Genomic DNA, 23,984 nt, shown 5'->3' with positions numbered 1-23,984 from the left:
GCCGTTTACTAATCTTGATTCTTTTATTTTTTATTTTTTTAAATCTGAAACTGTATTTAGTGCTGAAGTTGTTTTTTGGGGTTGGAAATTAATGTTGAATCAACGAGAATGCCGCACTCATACATACACATATATTGAAATATAACGAACATTACATTATTGAACGAATTTAGTGAACTTAATCATATGCTAAATTAACTAACAATATTATCAAGATATAAAAAGGGCAAGAGATGTAAATATATACAATGCAGGAGTTGGAAAAAAAAAATAACACACTCGAAATATGGCTGCATGAGTAATCATTTGAGAACCTTCTCTCTTTAGGTTTCCTCTATAAATTGAGGCTTCGCCGCTTCTTCATTACGAATACCAAACCATCAAACATTCTGATGCTTCAGCTTAAGATAGAGATACATAATAGAGTTATTTCCGATACCTATATAACTTCATAGCAATGACCCAACATTCTAACGTCCAACTCTCATCCCAAAGCTCGCATCTTTGCCCCATCCAGAGCCCACATTCCATTCATATGACAATTACCCAAAACACCAAACTTTTTGTGGAACACCCAAAAGCATGACCATATTCAGTATCCATATCAAGCTGATCATCCCCATTTCATCATCCAAATCTGAAACCTAATCGATTTACACCAGTGGTCAGAAACCCAAATCCGAGAAATTGTTAACTGATCCCAAAACTACACGATCGGTTAAAAGCCCTCGAGTGGGCATCAAACAGTAAACCTGTTCTTACTTCTTCAATAAACCTTGCACTCCTTTGCCGGACCGCTCATCTTCCCGGATTTACTGTTCGCCGGAAGATCCACGGCGACGTTGTCGCAGAACGCCTTAACGAATCTCCTCCGCCGTATCACGCTATGGCGTCAAGAAGCTTTGCCTTGCTGCTTCTCTTCTGCATCATGTTCATGCATGCTTCTTCTGGTCTCTCTCTCTCTCTATCCGTATATATGTGTGTGTATACTTATACGAGTATGCGTGTATAAATGACAAAGAATCTTGGTTAGTTTATCTGTAGACGTGAAAATTTTGGTTTGGTCTTGCAGATAACGCTCATGGGCATGGCTTCTTTCACGTTCATGCAGTTCCTAATCGAAAGGTTTGCATTTTACATGCACGCGTATATATATATACCCATATCATATACGTATATATATATACTCACAAAATGTGTTGCAGATGAACATGAGGATGGAACTGGGAAGATCAAACGAAGCTTTGAAGATAAGAAATGAAATGAAGGGGAAGACGAAGAAAGGATTGTACGAAGAGCTGAGGAACGTTCCATCGGGACCTGACCCATTGCACCATAATGGGAACCCTCCCAAGAAGCCGAAGGCTATCCCTTGATGAATATATTCATATAACCTTGTAATGTTTTGTTTTTTTTTTATCAAACCGTACCAAATGTGTTAAGGTTCTTTTTCATGCAACGGCCATTTTACCTCTTCGGATATGTACGTCGTATATGTACATTAATTTCGTTTTTAAGTGGGATATATGTGTTAGGGTTATAACGACGAACTATATATATCATTTATGCTTGTTATATTTGCTACCTATTGGATTTAACGTTTGTTCAATGTTAGCGATCCAAAATATATGTATATTGCACACGCATTAATTGGTTGCACACAATAAAATTAGCCCGTAACTAATATAAAGACCCGTAAAATAGAAAGTAATTAAGCCTGGTTCTCATCCTTTTTAACAAACCGGTACAGATGTGAATCACTCGTACACACGTGCACATTTTGCGCCGGTTTAGTGCATGTGTTTTACTCTCGTTGAATGTTTTTTTTTTTTTGATAATCCGGAAGTTCACCGTACCTTTGGTCCGACTACATCTGCCAGAGGATCGGGGAAGTCCATGTGAATGCCCATGTGAATGCCCATCCCCACGCTTGAGTTTGAATCCAGGATGAGAACATGCTTTGCATGTTCTCTCACTACTAGGCCATCCAAACTTGGGTTATCGTTGAATGTTGTGTCATCGTAATATATATCCTAAAGAAAATTCATTTACAGAACATGTTCATCGCATATGTTTCTTTCTTACAACTATTGTCTTGGTAAGGATGGAAACTATCCACGTTTTTTTTTTCGGTGTGTCCGGTCTTTCAGTTGGACAATCCGTTAAGAAAATAAATAAATTTTCATTTTAAAATTATATTTTTTTTTATTTAAAAGAGAAAATATTTCATAAAGAAAAATGTTAATAATTAATTAACTTCTGTAATTACTTATTCTGTATTTAACTTATACGAACGATATCTATAATTAAAATGGTAAATTTTAAATAAAAAGTACGATACTTGCAAAAGTTCAACTAAAATAAAAAAAGTCTAATATAGGAGTTTCAAAATAAAATAAAAGAAAATATTTTAAAATACTATATTACTATAAAAATTTGAAAAATAAAAACACATCGTAAATCAAAACAATTAAAATAATAATATTTAAATTTAACCATGAATTTAAAATAAATATAATCATTAAATCAAGCATATATGTAAAACTGTATACGTGTTATAAAAATAATTGTATATATTATAACATGTAAATATATTCTTTCAATTTAATAGAATTAACAGATTATAAACATCGTTGTAGAATAAAACAAAACTAAAAATGCAATACTAATATTGTAGTAATACAAAAATCATAGTATTAGTGGTTTGTTTTAATCTAGAGTAAAAGAATTCTGATAATTTTCGGATATAATTTTATAAATCTAAGTGTATAAAAAGGGAAATATAGTTTGGATGCTAAAATAGTCAATGCTGACGCAATAATAACAGTACTAGAGATAATACTAATAATATAGTAATAAATAAATAATAATGATGAAGACGATGGTAAAGACGAAGGGTAGCTGGATCTTTGAGACAGGGGACAGGCACTGTCACTGTCACTGTCACTGTCAAATAAATAAGACCATTTGTCGTCACAAAGATGTCATATACGTATGTACACCATAAATACATTATGATATACATATTTATATAATATGGTGGGTCGTAGTAACGAACCTAGAGCTAATGATTATCCTTAATGATACCAAATCTATATATGATACGATATTCGTTACAAGGAGTAGCGGTACCTCTGCAGATGTGACACTCCCTACTGTCATTCTGACGTATAAGCATCTTCAATATATACATACAGTCTTCTAAAAGTATCCATGTTCGAATTTTACAGTATAATATTAAGATCATGACATAACTTCTTATCAAATATGATGGGTTTTTTACTGCAAAATATTACAATTTTTATGCAAATTAAATGACTGGTGCATCTCCAAATTCAAGTGCGGGAGAGAAGAGGAGCAGCTTCAAGGAGGTGGCTTTTGATGGAATCGACAACCTTAACGGCAAAAGCTTCATCTTCAGGGTAAGAATAGAGTGGATCAGAGAGCAGGGTTTCTTGAATCTTCAACACTCCCTCGAGCAGTGCGTGAAGGCAATAGGCAGAGTAGGTTACGTGGTAACCGCCTTCCTGCACGATAAGCAGCCGCCCCCTCCCGAATTCTTCCGACAGCTCCCTTACCGTCTCCCCGATCCTACGGTATCCGTCCATCGTCAGGCATTGCCTCCCGTTCGGATCAAACTGCATATGAAGTCAGTTCTTTGGATGTCTTAAGCCAATACCCAAGTTGAAACAACAAAAATGTATCCATAAAACCAATAGCGTAGCATCCATGAACAGAAAAAACAAGAATGCCAAAAATGATATGCCGTGTGCTACTTCAGAAGTTAACATCTCTCTTTACAGGATCTATCTATGGTCATCCTGAATATTCACAACGGAAATCAGACAAACTTATACGGAATGCTATAAGCAATAGAGATGAAGTAATGTAAACGCTTCGGTCGGTGGTCGGTTAGCTTAAACACTGTTGAATCAGTCGGGTAGGTCCGTTTGGTTCAATCATTAACCGATTTTGCTTCGGGTTTTTTTGGGATGAACACCAGAACATGGGATGTAAGAACTTACAGCGCTCGAGTCCTGGCCAAAAACCAGCACAACCATATCGGGAGCAAATCTTCTGACCGCAGGAACCACCAGCTCGGCCATGGCATACTCATAACCCCGATCACCGGTCCCATTAGGTAAAGGCACGTTCAGATTATACCCGTACCCATCACCTTCACCAAGCTCATCAACTGACCCGTTCTGAGGGTGAGACGGCCCCCATGACCCATGGTTCATATGGAGAGACACCGTAAGAACTTTGTCTGATCTGTAAAACCCTTCGGCTGTTCCATTTCCGTAATGCACATCGATGTCAATAACCGCAATTCGGGAACAACAACCCGAGTTCAAGGCCAAGTTCACTGCTATGCCCGCATTGTTGAGGAAGCAGTACCCGTCAGCTTGAGTAGGCTGTGCGTGGTGACCCGGGGGTCGTACAAGAGCATAGGCGATCTTTCCATGGCCTTCAAGGATATGTTGCATTGCCGATAGAGTTGTTCCGGCTGCAAGAAGGGCAGCGTCCCATGAACCAGGGCTCATGAAAGTTCCTCCCCCAATTTCACACCTTTCTCCCGATTTGTCTGCTTCGATTAGTTTGTTCACGTATTCTGAAAATATGTCAGGAACAAAGATACTTCAGTAATCGTTGAGACAACAATGGAGAACAATGTAGGAATCTAAGAAGGTAATAGCTGTGTTTCATGTTCAGACAACTCATAAGCTATTCTGGAACTACGAATTTTGTGCTGTTATCACTCGATCATGAACACGATGATATTCACTGCACGTTCAACATGAAGATTAGCAAGAATTCTAATCATGTTTTCTCAGTTTAATAATTTGATAAAAACTCTCAAGAGACTAGTGATGTTTTTTTTCTTTTCAGAAAGCAATTCAGGAGATTGAAAGAGAAAGGCAAAAACTAGAACCAAAACACAAGAACTAAAATCTTACCAACACAGAAGAAAAACACTGCAAATTTCGAAGATTTGCTCGAAAAATACACCGAATTCGTACTGGATGATTGAATCAATGCATATTTCCTTCGTTAAATCGAAATTTCCTATATCTTAGATCGAGAATCTTTGTAGACTGAAGTTCGTAACCTCAATCTCTACCAAAAACGAACAAACCATAACACAAATCGGACAAAAAACAGAGAGTATCCCGAACCTGGTGAGTGAAACGTGAGAAGCTCCGGCAAGATCGCTCGCCGGCCGGGTAACCACCTGACGTAGGGAGATATCGGACCACGTCTGAGGATGGAGACCATGTTCCTTACCCGGTCCGAGTTCTCAGGATGCTTCTCAAGCACATCTAAGAACCCGGGGTCCACTCCGGTGTCGAACACACCTTCTACGGCGTTGTGTCGGAGCATTCCGTCGTCCCAGAATACATCCACGTGACTGGTCTCCGTCGCCGGATAACACGCCGGTGTAGAAGCCGACAGCGACGAGGCAGTCGCCATGGCTGAGCCGAGATTTGGGATCGACGAGTCGCGTTGAACATTTTTGGCGACTCGTTTTCGTTTTGGGCTTGAAATCCTGGCTTGGCCCACTTATTGGACCTGAATTAATGATTGCCTAAAACTTTTCCCAAAATGGGCCCAAATTGTATTGGTCCATTGGCCCATTACCTCTTCACAATAGTAAACAATCAATTTGTTAATATTCTTATGATTTTCAATTCATCATACACCAAATCAATCTGAGATTCATATATTTCTACTTCTTCGATCAATACTATGTTTCTTTCGTATCCATATTCGAATATTTTATTAAAATTATTGGACCCCTACATACGATAAAATGTTTTTTTTTATATATAAAATATCTAAATCTTTGTCTCTCAACGTATGTCGGTTTTTGTTAGGGATGATATAAAATATTGTATAGTTTATACCACCAAATGTTTTACCCGTCGCATGATGCTTTTGGTAAACCGGAATTAATGCCAAAGTTTATTAAGACCGAACCGGTTTAGCCCTCTTCTTTCACGGAACGACTTTGAAGTTTGAAACTTCAAAAGAGATACGACGAACCGGTCAACTCCAAAGACTTCAAAGTCCTCCCTCTCCACATCTCTTATAAGTGCATTAATCATTTATTTTCTCGAAAACATTTTTCCAATATGCGATTAGATATTAAATTAATGAAAGCTTCTCAAAAACTGCGTAAATTTAATTTTTATATTCCATTAGAAAATATTAACCTCAACATTTAGCAAAGGAAATGATTGCAAAGATTATATGATATTTAAATTTTTCATAAACTATGAATAATGTTGATATTTATATCCGGATATAACTGAATTATAATATATAATAATATTTTAATTGATCCAATTTTAAATTCATTTAGATATAACCTTTATTAAATTAAATTAGTCCAGATATGAAATATGAAAATCATAAATATAGAAGTAAAATTAAATATCGTATTTCTATCAATTTTCATTTGGTTCAAATAGAATTTGCTCTGAGTACATTTTAATTTATGGTTTTTCTTAATATGATCAAATTCCAAGCGTCTCAAATTTCAGATGGTAAGGGTAATCCTGTAATTAAATCAAAGACTAAGGGTGTTTTGCTAAAGTGGAGTCAGCCTCGAAAGTCATTATGTCCGAACGGGGGCTTCACACTTTTGTTATAAAAGCCGAAGCATAATATTTTCCAGTTCATGTCGAGAAAAATTTCTGAAAATGGGATCGTTACCCAAAAATAAGCTCAATCTGCATTTTCTTCCCTTCTTCTTCTTCTTCTTCTCCTTGACTCTTTTCTCTCTCTTTCTGAAGTATAACGAGAAGTGGTGGATTCTCTTGTTCTTGTCGAGATTTTTCCCGGAAAATAAACATAAATACGATGTTGTTTGTCCCTCTTTCTAAAATGGGTTTTGCTTTTCTATGTCAGTACGATCATTGTGCACCTAGATTGTAGATTATGTTGGTTAGATTTACCATTTCAAGAAAGCGGAACCAAACCCATGAATAAGAGAAGCTTCTAGGCTTTCCTTTTGTAGTTTACGCAGATTTATGTTTCTGTCTATAGATAAACATGGCCACTGTGTATATAATTCTGGGTTTTTTTTACTTGATTACTGGTTCTAGTGTCTTAATTAATGCTTGTGGATGATTGATTTAGAGTTCTGTTAACTTAGGTGGATGGAAGAGCAGGTGGGTCTTATCAGATTGGAAGCGAACCGAAGGGAAAGCTGGAACCTTTAAGCACACCGCTGGGAAATGGCCCGGCGATCCCGACGATAAAGGTTTCATTTTTCGATCATCCATGGCTTGAGAATCTTTGATTTGTAATCTTTTTCACAATATTCTTATTTCTCCTGCAAAATCTTGGATTTTTCACAATGTTCTTACTTCATAGTATGTTCTTGTGATGGATCTTGAAATTTGGATTAGAAACGTGAATTCTGGGGACAAAAAGGATGAAGTTCCTTATATTCCGCAATTAAACCTGGGAAATTTCTTGTTGTCTTCAGGTATTCAGACGTATAACGATGCCAAGCATTACGCCATCTCTGCAAAGATTCCGGAGCTCAGCAACAAAAACCGGACCCTGGTGGTCCAATACTCCGTCAAGTTCGAGCAAGACATTGAGTGCGGCGGCGGTTACATCAAGCTTCTCTCCGGTTATGTCAACCAGAAGCAGTTCGGTGGCGACACACCTTACAGGTACAATTTATTACCTAATCATATGCTTGTCCGGGTGTTGTTCTGTTTTGCAACTTACATTGTCCTTAAACTTGGTACACAAGTTCTTTAGTTTTTCTTCTCCTCAATGTCGCGTAAGAAGAACGATGCCTTGTTGTTTATGCTGACATGTTTACTCGCTTGAACTGATAAATTAGTAAGCTTTACTTTAAGCAAAAAGATCCTAAAACAGTAGTTTTACCCGATTTTTTGGGCCTATAAATGATCTGTTCTAATATGTTTACGCTTATTTTTTGCAACGTATTTGCGTCTATCCATTCGTGTTTGAGCTCGTAAGAGATTTTTGGACCCTAACTATTGTTCGTTATTTTTATGCAGCCTGATGTTTGGACCGGATATATGCGGAACCCAGACGAAGAAGCTGCACGTTATTCTATCATATCAAGGGCAGAACTATCCCCTAAAAAAGGATTTGCAATGTGAAACCGACAAGCTAACTCATTTCTACACATTCATTCTCCGGCCCGATGCTTCTTACAGCGTTCTTGTCGACAATAGGGAGAGAGAATTCGGCAGCATGTACACCGACTGGGACATTCTTCCTCCGAGAAAAATCAAGGATGTGAATGCAAAGAAGGTATCGGTGCTTAAAAGTGCCTTGCTTAATTACAGGAGGAAAATGTTAGTTTAGCTTTTACAACCGCGGGAAAGATTAAGCTTTCCTCTGAGTTGCTACTAAATCTTCCGAGAATGATCGTGATGTCATATGTGTTACATCACACTCGTTTCATGTCGTTGTGGAGATTAACTTACTTGTTTGCGTTTTACAGCCAGCCGACTGGGATGACAGAGAGTATATCGATGATCCCGACAATGTCAAACCCGAGGTAACTTTCTTATGTAAATCGGTGGCCACAGATGTAAAAAAAGAATCAGTGAAGTGTTCATATTTGAATTTCTTTTATATGACCATTTCTTTGTATTTCAGGGTTATGATTCGATCCCACGCGAGATTTCTGATCCAAAGGCTAAGGAGGTATGTTCTTGCTGTTATATAAAATAAGACTGTCGGCCTGTCACAGTTGTTACAATGTGTTTACTCTTTAGGATCTGTTGATGTTTTATGTATATTTTCCCTATATATATTATCTGTATAGCCCGAGGACTGGGACGAGGAAGAAAATGGTATATGGAAACCTCCTAAGATACCAAACCCGGCCTACAAAGGTCCTTGGAAGCCGAAGGTAATTGATTTTAACTGTTTGTTCGCTTGATACCGGTTTGATGAACAAACTCTCTTGTTCCTTTTATACATCTTTCATAAACTTTCTTCTACTGCAGAAAATCAAGAACCCGAACTACAAGGGAAAATGGAAGACTCCATGGATAGATAACCCGGGTATGTTTCCGTCCCTTGAAAGGCGTATTCACGTTTCCTTTGAAGATATGTGTTTTTGCTAAACTGGTCCTTCTCGGATTTTCCTCAGAATTCGAGGATGACCCAGATCTCTACGTGATGAAACCGGTAAAATACGTTGGGATCGAAGTATGGCAGGTACTTTCTTGGTCATCTTTCATACTTTACCGGTTTCAGTTTATGCATATCGTCGCTTTCGGAGAAAAATGATCCAACTATGTATGGATTTGTGGTTCACTGCCACACAAATTGCAAGATCAAAAGTTCAAGTTTTTGAGGTTAGGTTGAAAAATGGAGCGGGGAAACATAGAAATTATACATTTTTGGCCGACGGGTTTAACTTATCTGATGCTGATAGTGCACGAATTGCACCGTATTATTAATGTTACAGGTGAAATCGGGTTCCATCTTCGACAACATTTTGATAAGCGATGACCCGCAATATGCTAGAAGCATCGTGGATGAATATTTCACCAACTACCGGCAGGTTTAATATTTAGATTCCGAATCCTTTCTATGCCGGGTTTCTCGTGTTCTTCTCGTGTTTTAGCCTAATTACAGCGAAAGTATGAGATATTTTGTTACATATTTATACAAATTAAAGCTCTCTGATTGGTGTTTATCTACTTGCTTAACACTAGACCGAGACCGAGGCATTTGCGGAAGCTGAGAAAGAAAGAAAAGCTCGAGAAGAAGAGGTTCATAATAAGCTTCCAAAAACGTTCTTGATTTTTCTAGTATTCCTTTTTCGTGTTTATTCTTTTCGGGTTTTGTTGCTACGAAAAACATGTATATGTATGTGTGTGTATGCATTTGTGTCGACAGGAAGCTAGGAAAGCGAGAGAAGAAGGAGAACGACGGAGGAGAGAGAGGGACAGCCGATATGGAGACAGGAGACGCTACAAAAGGGTACTTCACAGTTAACCCATTTCGTCTTTTTATCGGTTTAGTATATCGGTTTTACCTTAACCGTTTCAAATCTGCTTGTACCGGATGGTTCGATGTAAGAAAAATTCGTTTGTTCTGCAGCACCACCCGCGTGACTACATGGACGATTACCATGTAAGTTCCTACTCGGTTTTGTACTCGTATTTGTTTGTTTTCCAACCATCAAAAAATTGGTATTCCGTTTTGATAGCCGGTTAAGGTTTTGGAATTCCGGTTGTATCCTCGGTTTAGGTGATCCATTACATGTTTGCAACCTTTTTTTTCCTTCAAATTTTCTGGTTGGTTGATCTTGCAGGACGAACTTTAAGCTGCAGTTTGGGGATGTGGAAGAACGTGTGACCCTTGACCAATAAAAACTAGTCTCCGGTTGTGATTTTATCAATCCCGGTTCGGTTTAGACCGGTTTATTTGAAATCTTATCGGATTGGGTATACAAAGACTTGCATTCATCGATCCGGTTACCAAAACATGGAAATTGGAGTCGCTTGTCTTCGGATTCTCTCAAAAATCGATCCTTTATGTTGTAAAACAGTTTCAATTCGAATTACCATTATGATGTTATGGTAAAAAGATTATTCTACAGCTCTCAATCAGTAGATTAGTTGCTCAACTTGTTTTGTGGTCGTGCAAGTCAAGAAGTAAAAAATAGGTTTATGGGACAGAAATTTTGAGTTGTTTTTACCGTAAAGTGGGTCAACCCTCAAGGTACTTTCATTTGTTTTGGTATTGCCTCTCCTTTCTAGTTTGATTTGAGAGAGAGCCCCTTATATTTGCGAGATTTAGCACATTGACCCCTAAACTTTATAATTCGACTTTTAATAACAATTTTCGTCTATATAGAGAGGACAACAAACTCTACTTAGCAAGGAATTATATGCCCTTTTGCACTTTGAATGTACGGTTTAGACCACATTGATGGAGATTTTGCCAAACAAATAAAAAAATAAAAAAAATATTTGAAGAAATCCACCGATTGATTTATGTGGTGCACCAGAAGACCATTCGATACCCAAGTGGATCAATCGTGATAAGTGAAGTGGTCTATGTAATGTAGCTTTTGGCACAAAAGTTTTTACATGGTGACGCACACACCACTATCATCCAGCCATGGACATACTTCAATAGATTCCATTTTTTTTTCAAATCATAAAACATTTATTTTCTTAATTTTCAATGCTCCATGAAAGTTTTATTAGGCCGCATAATAGGGGTTTTTTTTTTCATTCTGAAATTATATAAAATATTTTATATAACAAAAACGTTTTGCTGGAATAAGATGCAAAGTCAAGATTCCATATGTTAAAAGCAAAATTAGTGTTTTTCCCAAAACTATATTACTTTCTTTTTCTAAAAAAATAAAAGAAGTATCGTTACTATGAATACATACAAAAAATATAAATATTACCCATTTAGGTTAAAATTTATCTTTAAACAGAAAATTTATGTGTATGCAATTCTTATTTATTAACAAAAACGTAGAGAACGAATTTGGTATAATATCATAATACAAATTTTTGTGAAAAATAAAAAATATATATAATTTTTTTTGTTATAAGAATTTTTATAATTACCTTTTATTCAATTGCAGAAGTTTGGCATCGTCACGCAACTCATATGTATGTATCGCGTCAATAATTAAAAGGTATTGAATTAATTATAAGGTTTTTATTATCTAACATAACGATTTTTATACAAGGTTCCGAATTAGTTGTTCAACTTGTTTTGTGGTCTAGTCAAGCAGTAAAAATAGATTTACGGTCGTCGCCCAAGGTGTCTTTGTCGGTATCTTCTCCTCTGCATGCAAATACATGGAAACTCCTCCGTCAGTCATCGTCCGAGGTGCCCTGGCACTCCCTGGCTTGGTTCTCCGAGGGGTACCCGTTTCGGCTTCATCCAATGGTTGGCTCTCCGTGGCCGCCTTCCGACACGGGATAGGTTATATCGCTGGAGGGCGGTGGCGTCCTCCACATGCCTACTTTGCAGCTTGGAAGAAGAATCTCACTCCCACCTCTTCTTCAGGTGCATCTACAGTACACAGGTATGGCACAGATTCGCCAGGTACATTTGGAATTTGGTGCCTCTAGACTTGCATGACATTATGGCCTTTATACGTAATCCGGGTAATGATCAATCACATAACCGTTGTCTTATTGCTTTAATCCTGCTCCAATGCTCGATGTACTTGCTATGATCGGATAGGAACACGAGGATCTTCCGAGGTGGGTCATCTACGATAGATTCCCTATGCAGTAAGTTGAACGCCATGGTTTGAAACTACATACTCTCTCTTCTCGACTCCCGCCGAAAGATCGATCCTGCTCTTCTAGCTGATTGGTACGCCATTGTTCTCTCACGTTGATAGCTACTTAAACATGTTGTTTTTCTTTTGAATGTTATGGTGTCAAAATAGTGGCACATGAGTATTTTTTTTTGTACTTTATTCGGTCTTAACCGATTTTGTATATGAACTCTTTATTTAGTAATATATTTGTACCTTTTGTAAAAAAAAAATAGATTTACGGTACAAAATTTTGAGTTATTGTTAGTTTTTATCAACAAAATTGAGGTGCTTTTACCACGAAATAACAACGAATGTTTTGTGGTTTAAGGACATGGAACATATTTTATTGCCAAAAAACAAATACTGACATGGGTTATAATTTTTACATGTTATATCAAGAGATGAAAAAAAAAACCCTGATAAGTTTACATAATATTATGATTTGATTTTGTTTTCATAATTTAAATATTTATATTAATTAAATAAAACATTATAAAATTAAGTTATATATTTATTGTAATGTTTATTTTGAATAATGAAAAATCTAAAAAAAATCTAGCAATTTTTTCGCTATTCGAACCAACGTATTTACTATTTACTATTGGTTGTATATAAAATAGTGTCAACCACTGGTGAGCATCACCGTTTGTCTGATTTGCGTTGACATTTGTAGTCTACAGTAGATAGATATGTATGTATACACGTACATATATCCGACTTTATGTATACGTGTACATATATAATACGATCATAATGATAAAAAGATAGGACGATTCTGAAATATGAATCATGCTTTACTTTAATGGAGGTATGTCATATAATAAATATTTGTGCGGAAAATGTTAGAGATTTAAAATTTAATCTAATGTCGTGATTTTAACATCTTTTAATATATTTCTTTACATTAAAAGATGCCACAAACAAATGTTTGACGTTAGAATTCAAAAGCAAATAATTGGATTTAAGATTAGAGTTTCAATATGAATAAATGGGAATGGCGTTGAAGAAATGAGGATTGGTGGGTTAGTAGACTATTAGTTGAATGGGGTCAATGACGAAGGTTTAATTAGGGATATAAAACGGACCAATTCGGTTCGAGCCAATTTTATTTTGAGTTTGGTTTGGGTGCGGTCTATTTTTATTAATAAAATAATTTTGACACATCTATAAAAATAAATATATCAAAATAATAAAGAAATAAAAGAAGATTTTTTCGACTCGACTAGATAAAAATGAGTCAACCGTGAACCAATTCGTGAGTAGGAATTAGTTTTACATCTTTATATTTTTACTGGATCGAAAGTGATTTAAAGTTAAAAATTCTCAATCGATAAGATTGAAAGATATTAATGACATTTAATCATAATTCAGATTTGTTTAGAAAATTTTGAAGATTTTTCATTATTAAAAAAATAAAAAAATTAATATTTAATAGATATGATATACAATCATATTGTATCTTATTTTGATAAATATAGAAAATGAATTCAAATTTAATACTTTTCCTAAAATATATTAAATTTGAAAAATTGATTCAAAGATAACATGACCCAATAATAGAAAGGGACTAAACTAAAAGGATTTGTGATAATAAAAAACATTAAGTTTGCTGTACCATTTTTGCACTTTGGATGTACGGCTTAAACCGCATTGATGAAGATTTCCAAAAATATAAAAATAAACCATCTATAAATTAAAAAATTCGAAGAAATTCACCGATCCATGTGGAGCGCATTAGTGTCATCATCAAGAGACTATATATGTCGGCTTCCACTTCAATCTAGAACCTTACCATAAGCAAAAAATATTACTTAATATAACTACGCATTAATATATTTTATTTAAACGAAACTATAATGACAAAATGGAGAAATAATTCAAATGATAGTGCACCCGGAGACCATTCGATACGCAAGTGGCGCAATCATGATAAGTGAAGTGGTCTATGTAATGTAACTTTTAACAAAATAAATGTTTTCTTATTTAAGTTCATTATCATTCTCGTCGGTCCAATTAACATTATTTTAATAATAGAATTTTGTACTAAAACATTGTATAAAATATCTAGTACAAAAAGACAGGTGGGATGAATTCATTGAATACTTTTATTTATATCACCAAAAAAGTTTTAGTGGAATTAATATGGCGCAAAGTCAAGATTCGACATGTTAAAGTAAAATCCGGTTTTACTAGTGATATTATTTTCCTAATTTATTGTATAATGGAAAATTTAATTACTTTTTTGAACATTTGTGTTCGAGCTCTGTTATTGTCGGCTGAAAGAGTAACATTGGTTCTTCCTCTGGGGGTCTAAATTGATGTTCAATATAAGCTAATTGATATTTTAAATATTCGACATTTCATAATCTCCTCGGACGCATACTTTCAAATATACTACAATTAAAATTTTATAAATATTTAAAATATAAAAAATTAATCTAATGTCGTGATATTCTTTTATATATTTCATGTATATATACACACATAGTAAGGTTATATATATATATAATATGTATATATATATATATTAATATTAAGAGTATTTTATTCATTCAACTAAAACTATATAAAACGCTAACATAATTTAACTTTTTAGTTACGGATGTTAACGTTTTGTTGCGATGGTAAACGATTATGATTTCAATAATCATTTTTTACTCGTCTGCAATGGTCAAAAGTTACCGTCACTGCGATTGCAGAGGATTGTGTTACCCTCTGTATATGTTATAAGATATTAATATATTATCTACATTATAAGATATTAATATATTGTCTACATTAGAGGAGTTAGAAAAAAAAGAAGAAGAAGAACGCATATTCGCCGTCATAAAATTCAATAAATAAATAAAAACAATACTGTGTAATTGCTTTTTGATGTGTTTGCCACTTGCGATAATTCGGAAAATTTCGTGTTCACTTGCGGAAGTATGGCATCGTTACGCAACTCACATGTATATTAATGCATAAAACAATTACAAAAAAGTACAATTTTTAAATAAATAAATATTTAAACTATTTTACAAACCGTTCTCTTTCGGTAAAAATAAAAATGTTTTCCACTACTACCATTTAGAAATTCATTGTACTCACCTGAATAAATTGTTGAAAATAACGAATTTTCAGGGATTTAAATCTATTGTCTAAAAATCTTCAAATATTCCACCCCATGACATACAAAACTAATTTCCACATTAAAGTTATATTTTACAAATAATATTTATAATAACTCTTTTACGAACTAATATGCTAGCCACAATTTTACGAACGTAGATGCATGTTACAATGGTGTTTTCTATAATTACATGGATGCTTGATTTTATACGCAATTTACGTGGTTGTTTACTTTTTTTAAAAAAAAAAAGAATGAAGAACTTCGATTGAAGTATAAATTAAATAAATATTGACGTGTATGATGTAATTACTGAAAATTGGTTGTGCCTTTTGGTAAATCTGGAATAAATAAAATTAATTTCAGACAAGTACCTAATATTTTTAAGTAGTGTATGTCACAGCCCACTTTAATTTGTCCCACATTTTCTTCGAGAGGATAACTATAGAAGCTATTTGGAAATAATAATTAAAACATTAAAAGACTAATAACTAACCCATGAGTCTAATTACGAGAACATGACATACTTGTAAATAATATTTTCAAGTTTTTCCAATTCGGTTTTCTAAGATATAGAAAAGTCTTAACCATTCGATTTTATATCGGATTCGGTTCGATTACAGTTATATAATTCAATTGGAATCAGTTTGATTATTCGGTTTATAACCAAAATTAATACCCATTAATAATATCTTCATTTGGTTAATCGCATAAATAATTGTTTATATCTTCCTTCATTGCATTGATTTTGCTTTTGACTCCGTAGTTCCAACAATTTCGTGGCTCATTGGCTAAACTATCGATTTCAAAATAAAATAGATCAGTTTTTTTTGTAATAAAAATAGATCAGATTATATATAAATAAGATGATAATCTATCGATTTTAACCAGTTTTCTTAAACTTTTCAATGATTCAAACAATTTTAAAATTACTCTAAAAATGATTAGATTTCAAAATTGTTATAAACGAGCTTTCCGATTAAAATCACGTTGTTATAAAGTTTGAAAAAAATTACCCAATTCCATTATCTAATAAAATTAAAGCCCGTAATTTCCGAGGATTATTAAAAAAACAAAAACATTTATAATAACTTTAAAGCGTATAAGTAATTATAGTATTCACTCAGATCTTAATTATATTTATTTTACTAAAAAAAAGAGGAAATTAAACAGCCTTAATTTGGTTTTGTTAATTATATGTTTTCTCTATTATAATATATATGTTGAGTCACACACACATATACATCGGTACATTAAACCAACCAAAACTTGCAAAAGAACGAACTTATTTATTACTCATAAAACCCCTATAATAATATAAATTATTTTGTCACTATACCTTCTCTTGTTGCCATATCATTATTTACAGCATCACTATGACCTTTGTTACACTTAGTTACCGTGTCCCCAAGTTCTTGTTTCTCGTGGACCGATTCATGGATCGTTATAGCAACATGAGGGCACTCCATTGAAGCAGTCTCCCGTATCGAATTTTCGGGCAATCGATTAATACTTTCCGATGTATCGGTCGGTCCATTTATATTGTCTCCATGAACTATTGTCACAGCAAGGTGATCGGGACTCTCCGGGGATACAGTCGGTTTGATATTGTTCTTGAATCGTGCATCGGATGCTAGTTTATGCACGGATTCCGATATTTTCTCGGTTAGGTTCACGATATCGATAAGCAAAGAAGCTATTGTAACGACCCGAGTAACGTCTACCGGTTCGATCTCTTTCACGAATACTGATTCGAGTAAGTTTGTGAGAGATTTGGCCTCGGAATTCGCCTTTTGTATATGGAGATCGGAGGAAGATGCTTTGGTCATTTTCTTGATCGCAAGTGATAGTTCTTTCATTGCTTCGCCTGATTCATAACTCATCCTTCTCAATGGTTCTTCCAATCTCTTCTTTACATCCATTGAGACCTACACAAATATATATATATATATATATATATATATATATATATATATATATATATAAATATAAACAAGTGTTAGGATTAGTAATCGAAAATATTTTTGTTTTGATACGTTAATTTCTTTTCAAGATATCATTAATTAGAGTCGAAAACTCGGAATACCTGAACATCTGCCTTGAGGTATGAATTCAGGGCATCGATCCGATAACTGCAGTGTCGAATCTGAGCACCGAGAACAAGGTATTGCTTCCATGGATGTCTGAACCTGAAACGTCCGTGATGCGGTTCCCATCTTGCGAAATTCGTCTGAAGACCGATAATTTGATCCGAATATATATGATCAAACGTTAGATATTATTGACATTATTAAATAGTATTGTGTTTATACAATATTACGTACTAATAAAAACATAAGTATAACAACAGTTTGTGGGCGAGTGGTCAGCAATTGGGTGCAAAGCATTTAGAGGTTGGCGGTTCGAATCCTGGTTGGGGAGGAATTTTCATATGGGCTGCCCCGATCCTCTGAGAGATATAGTCGGGCCAAAGGCCCGGTGAACTTCCGGATTATTAAAAAAAAAAAGTATAACAACAGTGGCACTCACCAAACATTCTTCATTGCTTTTTGAGTTGAGGACGCTTTTGTAACCTTCGAGATTCCCTCTCTTCATGTCAACATCTTTGGTATCTCCACTCTCTGCCCCTTGAAAATATTCGTCCCCAAATTCTGCGAATATTCATATTTCATTTCTTTATTTAAAAAAAAACTTATATGCATACGTCAGTTATGACCTCATAGTCATATTTCTCACTTGTAGAATTCTAACAAAGCGATTACAGAACCATATGAACATAATATCAAGAATATGTATGTATGTATGTATATACCTTCTAGAAAGTTCCCGAGTTTGGCCAGATTGTTGGCGATGAGATCATGAAGATCTTGTCCTGCCCAAACAGGACATACAAAGATAGAGACAAGGACACAAGCAGCTCCTCCCATGAAGACCGTCGACAGTCTCTTGTGTGCCAAATCGAGAATTTCGTCCTCTCTGAACCCCGAGACCGATATCAATGCGAACGTTAGGATAAATATCAATAAACCGTAGTCGTATCTCGCCTTCACCTTTGGAAAGAACCGTATAAACGTAGATATCGAAGCTGCGTATGCATGACGAATGATGAGTCATATATATACGGCCATTGCATTGTAATGTTATTTGTTATAAGATGAAAAATATTTGATCCAGTTCGGTTTATAGATTAATCACCTTGCAAAAAGACAAAGATAGCGAGCAGAATCGGTTCTAGTGTTGGGCCCGACATGCTTGCAAGGTGGTGAGCTCCAACTCCAAGTGAACCAGCAAGTAATGTTGCAACTCCTCTGTTCAGTCCTTTCCCAAGTGTGGCCCCTACAAAATTCAACACACACTTCGATATCTGTCTATATACTAATATACAAACATATACATATATATCAATCGCATCTAAGGATCTAGGTCGAATTTTAACACCTTAGGGAGGTGAACAGACATGTGGGCCATAAGACAATGAATCTTGTTTAACATATATAATCTCAAACTTACTTTTACTGTCTGGTTTTTTTCTTGTGTGTGTGTTGAATTGTGTTAAGCAATGAATATATAAGTCGATCGATACACGTACAAATACGTGATTTCTAATGGGAAATTAGGGTTTTTGTTAATAAGGTTGGGAGCTCGCTCACCGACGGAAAATTCGAAGACGACAACGACAGTCATGACGGCCCACATTGCATTGACACCGAAGTTGTCGTAGAGAGGTTGGTAATAGTAGAAGGAAGAGACCAAAGCAAGCGCAAGCCCCACTTTGAAAGAGTGGACTACTCTCCTTGGATCTTCTCTCCCTACTCTCTTCGTCTCTCTCACTATCTCCATCACTTTCTCTCTCATTTTCTCCATCCTTTCTTTTAATTTTGAATATTTTTGCTTTAGATTAAGCTCTTGTGAGCTTGATGTTGACGAACGATGTGCAGAAAGATCGAAATTTTGAAATGAAATGAAATGAGAGAGAGAGAGAGAGAGAGAGAGAGAGAGAGAGAGAGGAGATCGTTTGGCTTATAGCAAATGTGTGTAGCCTATCGATAGTATTTATAAGGAGCAACAGAGGATCTGATATGAATAGTCTGATAAGTACGTAGAATTTTTTTTTTTTTATACACTTTTTTTGTATGTTATTCTCTTTTGGCTTACCATGTTTTGGTTATCATTTTATTTTTTTTCTTTCCAAAATGCAGCTCTTTAGAGTTTACGTGTGCGTGCGTGCATGTGTGTGAGTGTATATGTATATATATTCATCGATTCGTCAATTTAGTATTTGTAAATATATACACACGTTTTCTCTCTTATATATGCGAATAAAAATTTATATAAATTCCTGCCAAAAAAATTATAAATATATGAACTACGAAAAAAAACACATGCATATCTAATATAAAAACACTTGAATTATATTTAAATATTCGAATATTCCATGCTCTCCAAGGTGTATGCATGTGTGTGTAGTTTTAAAGAACAGATGAAGAAAATATTAGATATTAATACAGTTTAACAAAAATAAATAAAATGTAAAATAAAGTCAATTTAACAAAATAAATGGGAAAAGTGTATTATTAATTAAAAGGAAAGGAGAATTTGGGTAGAACGCGGAAGAAGACAGCACGTGGTGCGTTTTACCAGAAGGCCACACCAGCTTCGCACCATTCGTGCGGTAGCCATTATAATTTATAACCACAAAAAAAAAAAGGTTCCAACTTCACAAGTTTAATTTGTTATTTATTGTCATTATTATTTTACCATATTATGTATTTCTTTAAAAAAATTATTAATAACAAAATTATTTTTTGAAACATTATTAGGTTATTTTTCTACCTAATTTTACAAATAAAGTTGTTACATTGTGAAACAGCTGGATACAATAAGATACCCCGACTTGATTAATACCTAAATAATAATAATAATAATAGTGAATAGATTTTGTTACCCTAATTTAATTTCATAAGATGTGAGAATCGGAATTAAAAAAAATAACATATAAAATATTCTTCAATTGCTTTGTATATTAAAAAAAGAATAACATATAAAATATTAATCTATACAAAAAATTCTAAGTTAGATATTGATTTTTTTTCAATTTATAAAAAAATAATATGAATTTTGAACAAACTTTCATATAAAAACTCGACTATTAAAACTTTACATATTCCATACAAACCAGAGACACCATCTCGCATTTATGTGTGGTAATGACGTGACACATAAAATTAAAATTAAAAAAATAAAAATATATTGAAATATAGAAATGATAAACAATATCGGTACAATTTCTCCAACAAACAAAACATAAATTAGGAGAGGCATGCACATTTCGAAAAATAAGATAATTTTGTTTTTTTTAACTAGAAACAGAGAAAGATAAATAGAGAAAAAGAAATACGAATTCTTTTGAATATGTACACAAATGTTATCTTTATAGAAGTAATATAGACAAATATTCATGAGTAGGTAATATTTGAATGAAAATGTAGATCTACGTAAGCTTTCTTAAAGCTATTGATTAATACCTTTATATATATATATATATATGTATATATGTATATGTGTGCGCGCGCATAATAAATTAAATTACATAGTGAAACAGAGAATATCCCGTGGTTTAAGCAATTTGCAAAGATTTGAGGACCTACCACTCGAGAAAGTTCCGTACACGCCTTTGGTTCCATCTGTACCGAATATTTAAAAGAGTTAAAATAATTGGTTTTAATCTAATTGTGCTAATTAAACGTTTAAAAAATGATCATTAGCTATTGGCTGTGCCAAATTCATTGGCCAGTGTCTTTATACGAGCCCGCCACTCCCTCCAAATGTCTTCTCTTATATATTTGACTTTTAACTATCGGTTTACACCCTACAATATAAAATATTTTTATTTGGGTTTATAAATACATATTTATTAAAAAAACACATATATTAATAGGTAAAACCACGATAAATTAATAGCAATATACTATATTAATGGGATTTGATTTTAAATCTGATTTGTCTTTCTTTATTCTCCTAACAGCTTTGTATATAAATACTCTTGTAAATCATTCTGTAAATGTAAAAGTAATGCAAATATTTTCCAAAATTCCAAAACTTGTTTATAAATTATATAGTATATGAACTTTTAGGCAAATTTTCTATTTTTTTAATGGAAAAAGAATTTTAACTACATTCTCTTCGATTTGAATTCTTTTTTGTGCCGTACTTTTTCTTCCCAATATGATATATTATTGGAAAATAAAATAAAAAACAATAGACAAGACTGGAGAATGGTTAGGTAAGGTATTCCGTACTTATATATGCATGTATGTATACGCGTCGGACATTTTCGTGAGATTCTGCTTTTGTGTCGAAACGAGTAGCCACGAAATTTTACACGTTCTCTTCGAAGCATTTAATTTTTTTGGTTTTCGAAATTTTGATTTAATTCGTTTACAAAATTAATACTTTTTTTTGTCATATTTTGTTGTTTAATCAATGATGTTTGACGAAAAAAAAAAATGATGTTCCATCGTCTTACATTTGCATATATATTACTTCCACAAATATGCAAATCTATCTCTTGCATATGAGTGCTTCTTGTTATTGGAAACTGTATTTCTCAATAATTTCCATGAATGTAGAAAACTTTATGATGGAAAGATAAATAGATGGCATTAGTTTTTTTGGGGGGTCATATGTGTAAAATTAATACTATTTTTATTGATTAAGATTAATCTTAGGGGTATTAATGGCATATGATCCCGTGTCAACTACTAGATCCATCCATGGTAATATATATATATGTATTTATAGGAATGAGATAATTCATCTTGAATCGTAGAATGAAACACTTTTTGCGAAGATTTAGCACTCCGAAACCTCATGGTTTTATTTCGATCTCTCAAGAACACAAAGAAAGAGACGACACAGCGATATACGAATTCGGTCATCAAATTGAACTTGGGCCTATGTCTCGAGAAGAGGAAACCGCATTTATGTTAGGGTTATAACCGGAGAAACTGCCGGAGTAGGTAGGGGCAAGGGAGGAGTTCATATCTGATCGGAGACCACCCTTGTTGCCTTTTTTGGCTTACCTTCGTACATTCAGGAAAAAAACAGAGCGAATCGCAAGAATGAAAAACACAAGTCTGAATGAAAACCCTAACCCTTCGGTCTCATGAATTCGACCTTACAAAATGACCCTTTTGACCCTCTGGCATTCAAAACCTTCGGAGTGTCTGAGAGGCTTCGAAACCTTCTCCTCCTCCTAGCGGGTTTGCTGAGGACAGGACAACCCAACACTTCTCTTGAACCCGCTTGTATTCACTTCCAAAATCCATGTTGCTTGGGTGCTGATTTAGATATTCTTAATTAATGAAAAGCTAATGATTTGAGATCATTTAAAAGAATACAGTTGGTCATTTCCTTAATCTGTGAGATGGTATTTAAGAATTCCGTATTTAAATATTAGAGTTATCGAGAGATTTAGGATATAAATTAGTTAAATCGTATATCTACGATTTCTAATGGCTGCGAATGTAAATTGATTGGTAAGATCGTGGTATCAGTGACAGTTAGAAATCTAATCGCAGTTTTTCGTTTTGTATTTAAATTTTTTATTTATTGCATCTTAATAATATTTTTGTGACGATTTAATACACAGACCAAAATACCCTTGCATTATAAATAAAACTAAAAAAAAAATACGTATATGTATTATACACATATACTAGGGGAGATGCTAGGTCCTGATATATAGGGGAGGTAATGGACCGATGCTTTGGTCCATCCATGCCTTAACTAGAAGACAAGGAGCGGGAAATGGACCGAATCGAGGCTCGATCGCAAAATGAAGAACAGAAACGAGAATCTCAAAGCACAAAAGACAAATTAAGTTCTAGAATATTTGGAGGAGAATTCATAGAAATTCAATAGATTTGATTTTATGATATTCACCAAATATTTTTAAGTTTATTTATTTTCAGTTATCTGCTGTATACTATAAATAAATATTGTTAAAGTTATTCGAATCATTTACCTATTCGCTTTTTAATTCTAAAATTCGAGAAGATGTAAATAATTCCAATTTTCATCAATAGATTTAATAATAATGTTCTTATATAGAAACATTATATATACATATATATATATATATATGTATATAAATTATTATTCTAGCATGGTGTGAAAGAAAAGCGGAGGCCAAGTGACAAGTTGGGAGAACAGAAGCTACCAAGCTTTAGACTTTGACGCAACAAACCTTTTTAGGGTTTACACAAACATGGTGAATTGTTTTATTTTTACCTAAGCGAACCAAAAATATAAAATAAAAACATTAACACAATGATGGCTTCCACTTGCTCCTATATATATATATATATATATATAAGGTTAATTTCTTAAATGTTTACACGCGCGCACACTTTTAAACAAAATCCTTTTCTACGTAATGTTATATAAATAAAGGAATTTATTCATTGATAAAAAAAAATAAAATGTGCAAGTTGAGCGAATAGAAATATCAAAACACAAATAACCTAACGTGGAGTAATCGTCCATTTGATTCCAAAGAGA

The 23,984-nt window shown here is 34.0% G+C and overlaps 4 protein-coding genes and 1 long non-coding RNA gene across 5 annotated transcripts; 2 read left to right on the top strand and 3 right to left on the bottom strand.

The window, feature by feature from the left end:
* Positions 1–414: 414 nt before the first annotated feature.
* On the bottom strand, positions 415–882 carry LOC104800512. The gene is made up of 2 exons (XR_769748.2): positions 763–882; positions 415–644 (listed from the first exon to the last, which is right to left on the bottom strand). It is a non-coding gene; the product is annotated as an uncharacterized LOC104800512 (long non-coding RNA).
* A 4-nt stretch (positions 883–886) lies between these two features.
* On the top strand, positions 887–1,418 carry LOC104800510 (protein CLAVATA 3). Its single transcript, XM_010523328.1, has 3 exons — positions 887–950; positions 1,073–1,125; positions 1,206–1,418. Exons 1-3 carry the CDS (start codon positions 887–889, stop codon positions 1,374–1,376), a joined length of 288 nt encoding a protein of 95 aa, XP_010521630.1. The 3' UTR covers positions 1,377–1,418.
* A 1,723-nt stretch (positions 1,419–3,141) lies between these two features.
* LOC104800509 (histone deacetylase 8) lies at positions 3,142–5,510 on the bottom strand. Its single transcript, XM_010523327.1, has 3 exons — positions 5,178–5,510; positions 4,026–4,612; positions 3,142–3,638 (listed from the first exon to the last, which is right to left on the bottom strand). The coding sequence occupies exons 1-3, from the start codon at positions 5,470–5,472 to the stop codon at positions 3,336–3,338; spliced, it is 1,185 nt and encodes a 394-aa protein (XP_010521629.1). The 5' UTR covers positions 5,473–5,510; the 3' UTR covers positions 3,142–3,335.
* A 1,035-nt stretch (positions 5,511–6,545) lies between these two features.
* LOC104801510 (calreticulin-3) lies at positions 6,546–10,625 on the top strand. Its single transcript, XM_010524820.1, has 14 exons — positions 6,546–6,554; positions 7,144–7,267; positions 7,496–7,688; positions 8,046–8,304; positions 8,498–8,554; positions 8,656–8,703; positions 8,825–8,911; positions 9,009–9,066; positions 9,155–9,222; positions 9,476–9,571; positions 9,726–9,782; positions 9,910–9,993; positions 10,114–10,146; positions 10,328–10,625. Exons 1-14 carry the CDS (start codon positions 6,546–6,548, stop codon positions 10,337–10,339), a joined length of 1,185 nt encoding a protein of 394 aa, XP_010523122.1. The 3' UTR covers positions 10,340–10,625.
* A 5,959-nt stretch (positions 10,626–16,584) lies between these two features.
* On the bottom strand, positions 16,585–22,750 carry LOC104800508 (aluminum-activated malate transporter 2). The gene is made up of 7 exons (XM_010523326.2): positions 22,666–22,750; positions 19,073–19,441; positions 18,618–18,758; positions 18,235–18,507; positions 17,952–18,073; positions 17,509–17,652; positions 16,585–17,350 (listed from the first exon to the last, which is right to left on the bottom strand). The coding sequence occupies exons 1-7, from the start codon at positions 22,748–22,750 to the stop codon at positions 16,745–16,747; spliced, it is 1,740 nt and encodes a 579-aa protein (XP_010521628.2). The 3' UTR covers positions 16,585–16,744.
* Between the last annotated feature and the right edge of the window lie 1,234 nt (positions 22,751–23,984).

Source organism: Tarenaya hassleriana, unplaced genomic scaffold (genome assembly GCF_000463585.1).
Source record: "Tarenaya hassleriana unplaced genomic scaffold, ASM46358v1 Cleome7, whole genome shotgun sequence".
Taxonomy (NCBI): Eukaryota; Viridiplantae; Streptophyta; class Magnoliopsida; order Brassicales; family Cleomaceae; genus Tarenaya; species Tarenaya hassleriana.
Note: the sequence above shows the minus strand (reverse complement) of the source record. Positions and strands in the feature narration are given on the sequence as shown.

Excerpts from the sequence above, each read along its gene's own strand:
- LOC104800510 (XM_010523328.1), top strand. The coding sequence starts at position 887 with ATGGCGTCAAGAAGCTTTGCCTTGCTGCTTCTCTTCTGCATCATGTTC. Across the intron at positions 951-1,072 it reads GTTCATGCATGCTTCTTCTG|ATAACGCTCATGGGCATGGC; the intron begins GTCTCTCTCTCT and ends TTGGTCTTGCAG. Across the intron at positions 1,126-1,205 it reads ATGCAGTTCCTAATCGAAAG|ATGAACATGAGGATGGAACT; the intron begins GTTTGCATTTTA and ends AATGTGTTGCAG.
- LOC104800509 (XM_010523327.1), bottom strand. The coding sequence starts at position 5,472 with ATGGCGACTGCCTCGTCGCTGTCGGCTTCTACACCGGCGTGTTATCCG. Across the intron at positions 4,613-5,177 it reads TCTCACGTTTCACTCACCAG|AATACGTGAACAAACTAATC; the intron begins GTTCGGGATACT and ends ACATATTTTCAG. Across the intron at positions 3,639-4,025 it reads TTGGCCAGGACTCGAGCGCT|TTTGATCCGAACGGGAGGCA; the intron begins GTAAGTTCTTAC and ends CTTCATATGCAG.
- LOC104801510 (XM_010524820.1), top strand. Across the intron at positions 8,912-9,008 it reads AAGGTCCTTGGAAGCCGAAG|AAAATCAAGAACCCGAACTA; the intron begins GTAATTGATTTT and ends CTTCTACTGCAG. Across the intron at positions 9,067-9,154 it reads TCCATGGATAGATAACCCGG|AATTCGAGGATGACCCAGAT; the intron begins GTATGTTTCCGT and ends GATTTTCCTCAG.
- LOC104800508 (XM_010523326.2), bottom strand. The coding sequence starts at position 22,750 with ATGGATTTTGGAAGTGAATACAAGCGGGTTCAAGAGAAGTGTTGGGTT. Across the intron at positions 17,653-17,951 it reads AAAGCAATGAAGAATGTTTG|ACGAATTTCGCAAGATGGGA; the intron begins GTGAGTGCCACT and ends ATCGGTCTTCAG. Across the intron at positions 17,351-17,508 it reads ACCTCAAGGCAGATGTTCAG|GTCTCAATGGATGTAAAGAA; the intron begins GTATTCCGAGTT and ends ATATTTGTGTAG.